At 30.6% G+C, this 8,931-nt stretch overlaps 1 protein-coding gene across 1 annotated transcript; it reads right to left on the reverse strand.

Annotated features, from left to right (window-relative positions):
• Positions 1-886: 886 nt before the first annotated feature.
• LOC106712614 (beta-chimaerin) lies at positions 887-8,333 on the reverse strand. Its single transcript, XM_045683238.1, has 8 exons — positions 8,300-8,333; positions 8,025-8,226; positions 7,439-7,669; positions 6,785-7,014; positions 6,168-6,419; positions 5,740-5,871; positions 1,601-1,706; positions 887-1,119 (listed from the first exon to the last, which is right to left on the reverse strand). The coding sequence occupies exons 1-8, from the start codon at positions 8,331-8,333 to the stop codon at positions 951-953; spliced, it is 1,356 nt and encodes a 451-aa protein (XP_045539194.1). The 3' UTR covers positions 887-950.
• Between the last annotated feature and the right edge of the window lie 598 nt (positions 8,334-8,931).

Below are 8,931 nucleotides of genomic sequence, written 5' to 3' on the forward strand. Positions count from 1 at the left end.
GAAAACATATAAATAAGCAATACATTAATTGGTAGTAAGCTTAAACAATTAAAAAAATTAAGTAAAATGTTGCTATTGTTTCGAAATCGTATAAGAAATAATACTTATTACGTTTAGGCAATTATTTAATACATATAGCTCAAAAATTTAATGTCGAACTTTTTGCTGAATTCTTCACAAAAAAAAATTAGCAAGTTCCATTCAACTGCAGTCAAACTCTATGGAAGCCCAATACTGCCAATTGATACAGATCATTAAATTATCGATATATTGTTACACCACTAATAGCTACTATTGTATTTAATCTGTATTGGTGACCAGAGATTTTCAAACTTTTTTTCTCACCATCTCTTTAAAAAGTACACTGTTTTGTTGAATCTGTGCTATGTTTCTGTCACAACTCTTCAACTTTATCTCGTGGCATCGCACAGCCTGTGGGATCTTCCATAGTAGCTCCTGGACCACTTTATAAATCACTGGTTTAAACTATATTAAACTTTATTCTAGAAAAAAAAATTATGTCATATTCGCACAGTCTTCTAAAATTGCCCCTCCTTCGTCAAACAAAAATTGATATACATTGAGAGATGAATACATTGAGAAATACATCCACTTATAACCTTACTTATTCAGAATTTAAATCTAGTAATGTATACCACAATTATATGAGATATCATTGCTGTTTATTCTCTATTATTTAAATAATTCAGTTTTATTTATTAATATAAGAGTTCCAAACTAAAGTCTAAATAATGTCAACATTACATCATCTAAAACTAGTCTTTCAAAATATATCTAAAAAAAAAACCCACAATATGCTTAATTATGTATAACTAAAAGTTTCTAAAAAAATTAGGACATTCATTGAAAATATAAAATAGCGTAATGACCTTGTATGGAATTTGAGTTACATATGTTTTCAAGATTTAGACATTAATTTGGAATTACATTCACTTATTTCCATAATATATCTGTGGACAATATTCTATAAGGGTCTGTAACGCTCGTATTTCTGACGCCAAATCAGAAATTGCCTGTGGAGTTGCTACTAAAGTTGGCGCGAAAACAGTGCTCAAGTTGTGTGCACTCATTTTGTTCACCTCCGCTAGTTGAGACACGCTGGTAAGAAAAGAACAAGATTTATAAAGTTTTTCTAACAATGTTTCAAACCTACATGAGTTTCCACTGGCGAAACATTGTTACAAAAACATCTCTTTGAATAAACTAAGTTAACTATGTTTTTATATGTATGTTTTTGGGTTATTATAAAGCTGAACCGTGATAAAAATAACGTTTCTTTCTACATTTTATAATAATCCATATCGTATTTAAAACATTTCGTAAATTGGTTGGAATTTAATATTGTTAACCGACTCCCAAAAGGAGGAAGTCAATTTTTCCGTATGTTATTTTAAGATCACGACGACAAAGTTGCTGGCGTCTGTTTTTCCATCCAAGTATGATGTGGAGACCATCAAGAGTAGAGTAAATAGGCATTTAATAAGGTAGCATTCTAACACATCATCACTTAACATCAGGTGGGATCGTGGTCAAGCGTTAGCTTATTCAATATATTAAAAAAAAACTATAAAAAACATACCGATGTAAATGCTGCACCATGTACTGCAAGCAGTTGAAGTGCGCCGGCGGCAGCAGGTCTAAGCACTCGCGTAACATTGTCACTTGAAGACTCGTTGTCTTCATTTCTACAATACAATTTCAAAGATAAGATAAAAAACAACGTGCAAAACCAAAATGTTTATTTATTTATTTTTATCTACATACACAACAGCTTAAAATTATCTTAAAATAGTAATAACAGCGGAAAGAATACATACAAGTGATAACTTAGCTAATAGTGTGTATAACGACATTATAAGTAGCCAAAATGATAGTCTTACACTATCATTTTGGCAGACAGACATTATACATTACCATAGCTGGGCACAGTTAATCAAAAAGTTAACTTCGTTAATCGTTAATTCGTTAAATAAAAATTTAACTTCGTTAATCGTTAAAGCGTTTAATTTACGAAAATTTAACGCAAGTTAAAGTTAACACTTAAAGTTAATTTTTGTTTATATTACGAGTATAAGGCGCAAGCGGGAAATAGCCATACGAATAATCTCCGAATCGTATGGACCGATTTTGTCGAGACTTTCAATAGAACTTAGGCTATTTTTTTACTGCGCTTACGAAATCTCGGGCGATCACTAATCCTATCTATAGTTTAGTTATATAATATACTAAAATATAATTTAGACAATAGGAGCGATGTACTAATGCCTGTACCATAATAATGACATAGCATGCACTAATTACACAAACTTATATACTACACTGACAATGATGGACAATTGACTTTTTCAGTAAATTTTTTATGGACAATCTGACGTCACGGAATTAGAGAGCTAACTAAATTTAGACAACACAAATTTTCTATTAAACAGTTAAGACATGTGATAATATTAAAAAAAAAACAATCAAAACTTTTGTGCAGTATTTACATTTATCTGTTACTATTTGCACCCGGATATTCATTTGCTCATACTCCAACAACTGAACATTTAATTTTATGTATAATTTGGTAGTATTTTTTTTTATTTTAGCTAAGGACCCACGAACAGACTTATAATTTTTTACGTACTTTTTATTTATTAATATAGATTTATTAATAAAACTTCTAACATCAGAGGAAACTTATTATAACATTGATAAATAAACTATATAACCAATCCAGTGACACATATCAACACATAAACCAATCAACTGAGATGCCTTCGATAACTTCTATCATCTAATGATCTATCGTCCGATCTATTGTTATATGTTAAATCAAGTTAAATTACTCTCAGTGTATAGAGCATAAGTTACACGATATAACGAAAACAACTTATAAAACATACCTAAATCAAATATATAATATACAATATAAAATTTTAAAACTAATAACACCAGCGAAAATAAAACAGAATTATTCTAAAGCCCCTATAAAACTATTTAAACATTGTAAAGTAATTCCAGTACATAAAAAAGTAGAATATAACTTATTAGTAGAACAATATTTTCGGACTGAAATTCAGCTTCCAATTAATCATAAACTTACAACTAGGAGTATAACAAATAAAAAATTGTCAATTCCAGAACATGTCAATATCTATGGTATGCGTACATCAGAATATATAATTCCAACATTAATAAATAATTTACCTTCAGAAATTAAAAATAACATAAACTACAAAAATTTAAAAAACATACTTAAAAACCACTATCTTAAATCCTGAGCGTTATATAATTATTACCCGTTGTGCACCCTGTATATGACGGTATGAGCGATCTCACTTAGTTGCTGTTTAAAAAAATTAATCTAAACTTACCTTCAGTTATATTTCATAGCGTAGTACCAAAGTGTCTGGACAAACCCACGATGGGTTCATAGACACTTTTAATATAACTTTGTATTTTGTACCCTGTTTAATATAAATAAATAAATAAAAAAAAAATAAAAAAAAAAACCGATCGCGGGTGATGTCTTCTCTCTTTCTTATCACCTATATAATCGTTATAGTTAATTAGTAAGAATATGTTTTGAATTATTTTCAACGACGTTCGATTAATTTTAAAATAAACTTTCGATATACGTAAAAAAATCGATGTCTTTTTGTAAAGGTCACTTGTGGCGACATTTCATATATCAAATTTAGTATAACACAGTTTAACATTATTTCACTAACACAATTATTTTATCTTTTTCCTCATTCTTTCTCGTTTTGTCGTATACTTTTTTTGTAAACAAACAAATTATCTTCGCTATTGTCTTTGCGCAGCGCACGTGCATCCCCGACAATTAGAAGGGTTGGGGCCATAAATCCATCGAGTTCGTTATCGTATTCTCTGTGCGGCTGTCCATTTGATCCTTTGTTCATATTTTTAAAATGTAAAATTATTTTTCGTTGACTACGAAGAAGCCCCAAAAAAACAAACGACGGTAATAAACACCTAAATCCCTTTTGTTTTTGAGGAACGTTTATTGCGTGCACATTTCGTCTTTCGAATTTTTAAAATTTATTTTTCATTGTTTGTTTCTTATCTACGCAATGACAAAAAAATCCTATTTGGACGCTTTTTCAAATGAACCATAAACTATTTTTTTTTAATATTTTTTGTTGTTGACAAAGTTTAGTTGTATTTTAGGTACGACGGCGACGTTGAAGAGTAATGCACTCTCGATTATTTTGATTGCAATTCAACGCAGAGTTTATCTTTTTTAATAGATTTTGCGTCTCACGTATAACAATTATTGTATTAAGAGTAAAGTGTTTTCGAACTTTATGTTGATTTTATAACAAAGTCTTGTTCTAAAAAAAGTGATGTTAAATAAATGAAAAAGAAAGTTTCAATGTGAATAAAATGTAATAAAGACTTTTCGAGACATTTGTGTAAATATGAAATAATTAATAAACTTTGAAGGTGTCTAGCGCCTAAACTTCGCAATATTTGATAGAGGTAAGTTTGTTTAAATCGTCACTATTTTCTAACAAGGATTCTGTGGTACTCTTTTGATCACGTCTATCCCGGCCGCTCGGTGTATTGTATAACATGCATCACACTCGCTCGTTCTCGTTCTCTCTCGTTCTCGTTCACCATTCGACTCGCCGACGGTCGCCGAACATAGCCGAACTTACGAATGTAGCCTGATGCATAATTTAAATAAAACGACAACACGTCAATAAGTGTCTATTGTAACAATTAACGGACTAAATTAACGGAAGTAGAATTTAACGGAAGTTAACAAAAGCGTTAACACTTTTTGAATTTAACTTAAAAGTTAATCCGTTAAGGAAAATGTTAACTTCGTTAATTAACGATTAACGGATTAACGAGTTAATGCCCACCTTTGTACATTACTTTATACCTGTGACTTATGTTATATTAATATTACAAATAATTTTGTTTATAAAGTTCTTTTTTGATAAGTGAAAAATATCTATATTATTAAAGTTTTCATTATAAAGGTGAGGTAATCTGGTTAATATAGAATTTTTCCATAGTTTGTTCGGTGATATGTTGTATAAAATAATACGGTATTTCTAGTACGTTTTTAGGAGTGCAAAATGTTATACGGCTTAGTAATGTTGGATGATCTAATTTATGTAAGATATCGTAAAGTAAACCCATATCTAATAGGAGCCTTCTATCAGATAACGGTAGTAATTTAAAGTGCTTGCTATCCTCCCGGTAAGTGGAACATTGCCTATGACATTTAAAGTTGAGAATTTGTTGAGTTGAGTTTGAGAATGTTGCTCTTGTTACCGAAATGTCGCTTAATATAAATTACAAAAACTAAATTGCACCACAAAGTAGCAACATCTATATGGTAAGACTCCGTCCGCGCGGAATAAAATATAAAATCTAGCCTATTTGTTCTTCCAGACTATGATCTACATCTGTTCCAAATTTCATTAAGATCCTTCTGTTCTAACAAATATCCATCCATCCATCTAAACTTACGCATTCATAATTTTTGTAAGATTAAAGTACACTAGTTCGAAACTGAAGCACCAATAGTTCAGTGATTAGAGGTACAGACAACCAATGACACCATGGTCATGCCACAAGTGTAGCTTAGTTGTAATGGTTACAACTATTAGTTAATTTCAAAATACTGGTAAAAGTTACCACAGTCAATATACAACTAACACATTTCAAATTGTGAAAAAAAAAATCTAAGATACTCACGTATGGCACTTACGAGTTTAGGATGTACCTCGTACGTGATAAGTGGCACAGGAAGTAACCGCAGATATAATTTTAAAGTACCCGCTATCACATTTATGTTACTGTAAACACTTAAATCCGTCGCTTCGCCATCTGGAGCAAAAAAAAATATACTATTACATATTATTTTTTTATATCAAAAGGTGGCAAACGGATACCTGAATCGCCGAAATAGCGAGGCGACCGTTGCCCATAGACATTCGCAAATGCAGATGCGTTGCCTACCTTTATTACAACTCAACTCAAATCTTTATGGATTCGCGGACTTTAACTTTGATAATCTCATACTTAAACAATATAGTATGGTAAAGAATAAAGAATTTAAATAAATACTTGGCTACATTTTTATGATTAAAGATAATATTGCTTTGAATGAAACTTAAACATACCCTTATCGAAGGCCATTTTCAATGCTTCAATCTCATCAGCAAATCCGGACACACGGTAGATCCCCTCAGAGTCCATGCCGCGAGCTTCAATTTCATTCACACACTTCTTCACAACAAATGGTAACGTACTGGAGTGGGCATTCAGTAACGTAGTCAAATCAATACCAAATACACCACGAAGTTTCTTCAAGTCTGGCAGACAATGGTTGGGAACTCTCTCTGAACATTTTGAATGTGCTATGAAGCCACAGTCTAAAATAATACACGATTTTTTTTAATAATTAAGTTACCAAGTGAACAATTACACAGTAATACTGAACATGTTATGAATAAAAAAATATTAATAGTCCATGATATGAAATGTGTTGTTGTAAATCTCCACTAAAGTAAAATTTGTTATATTAACACATTCAATGCATATATTTTGCATATTAAAGTGAACTTACAGGCCAATTAATTGAAAGATCTAGGAAGAAAGAAAGAAAGAAATACATTTATTCAAAAGAAAAGGTGCTCATTCGACAAGTGCTGCGGCGGGTACCGCAGCGCCGATTTTCAATGAACCCTAAATTCATCTAATATTGTTATTTTCCAAAGATATAAGTTGGTATAAATACCTTCACATTTAACACCCTGTGCAGTAAATCCCCATAGGAAATTTGCACACAACTCACACCAGTTAAGACCTTTAAATGTATGAACTTTGAATGTGTGCGCCTTAGAGTATTTGTACAATAATGGAATATCTTCTATAGTCGGTGTCAGATCATAGTTTATCTGTTTCACAGTTACATCAGATTGTGTTGTTTCTAATCTATTAATAACTGGACTTGATCTATTTGATGCCCTAAGAGAAACCAAAATACTTATAAGTGACTGAAAAAACAATTGAAACAGCAAGATATCTTACTAATATTATAAATGTGAAAGTTTAAATGAATGGATGGATGTTTGTTCGAAGGTATCTCCGGAACAGGTCAACGGATCTTGATGAAATTTGGCTCAGATGTAGAACATAATTTTAAATAAGCGCGGACAGAGTCGCGGGCGACAGCTAGTTATTCTATATATAAAGTATATTAGCCCATAAGCTCCAACCTTTCATAGTCAAAACAGCCATAAGATCCTTGTAGGACTATAGCTGTTGACTTATGTATGATTTTCTTTATTGCTAATTGCAATGATAATGCCATTCTCATCAAGCCTAATAACTTAGTGGGTATATAGCATCTTTGTAAAGCGGAAATCTTAGTCTATTTTTTAATACTCACTTATGCATCTGTGATAATGTATTCATCTTACGTCTATTTAGAGTGACATAAGGACTATCAGTATAACTTGTTCTAGAATTGATCATTTCAAGTATATGATGAGCTTTAATTTCCATGTGACATGTGATCAAGCCGTCGGCTACCAGGTCATATATTGTGTCATATCTTTTATCTTTAATGTAATGAGTACCATCATAGTACAGCTTGTAGTGATGTATTTTATCATTGAATCTGTAATATGGAAGTTAGGCTTATGTTATTCATATATTGTGTTTATACACAAATTGTATATAGATAATTAAGTATATCAATACAAATTTCGAAAACTAAGCAACTCCCATCACAACTACAAAATCTTAATCACCCCTTTCTTACTGATTCTTATAAAACACAACTGTTCTTATTGTTTTAATATATTATAGACTGTGTTGATCACAAAATAAATCAATCATTAGTATGTTTCTCTTTTTTTTTTAAAAGCTTAAGTCTACAATTAACTTTAACTTAATTACTACTTATAAGCTGTAAAACTTAAGTGTATTTTAACTTGGATCATATTTTTAATGTATAATTTAATCATACAAACCGCCACGTTAAAGTGAAGAAATCATTGTGCTGATTGCCTTTTCTAATTAAGAACGCTCCGTTGGGCTCATTCTCAAGTAAAAGCGATGCCTCCTTATGTCCCATAATACCATGATATTCTTTACCATAAAATTCTGGACGGTCCGGACAATTTTCACAAATTAAACGTTTAGGCGTAGGTGCTTCTAATTGAATACGATATACTGGAAATAAAATAAATATAATAAGATATTTTGCTTACTTGTTTTATTGGCTTTAGAATTTTCAGATACTTACATTCTGGTTTCCAAATATTTTTTAAATTCTCCATTTTAATAAATTTATTTGTGTAAGTTATAAATAAATCGATACTTTAAAAAGTGTTTTGTATAAATTTCACACATATATTTCAAAATTTTAATCAATTTCAAGTTTGGTATGTAAACGTAAACAAATAATAAACTACAACCACTACAACTGACAGCTGACAGTGGCTGACACTATTGCCACCTCCGGTACTTCAAAATGTGCTAAATGAGCTGTTAAAATATGCCAAAATAGCCTAGTTTAAAAAAAGTGCTAAAATAAAATGCTAAATATATGTAATAATGTAAATTTCAATAAAACATTATTACAAAATATACAGATACAGACTGATTTTACGAAGGACTACCCGGCTTGTAAAATTTCTTAAAGATCCGTGCAGCCATTTTGGAGATCCCCTTAAAAAAAAAAAAAAAATCCATCCATTCATTTAAACATTCCCATTTATAAAACTAAATTGTCGTTTGTATATTTAGAGATTTTTCCGTTCATTTGATATCATAGTTTATATATTTTATCTAAATAATAAACATTAATTGTTAAACACAGACTTTCAAAGCGATGTCATATAGTACTTATCTATAGCCATGTTTGTTTAAAAATAT

The sequence above is a fragment of the Papilio machaon genome, chromosome 21, assembly GCF_912999745.1.
Source record: "Papilio machaon chromosome 21, ilPapMach1.1, whole genome shotgun sequence".
Classification (NCBI taxonomy): Eukaryota; Metazoa; Arthropoda; class Insecta; order Lepidoptera; family Papilionidae; genus Papilio; species Papilio machaon.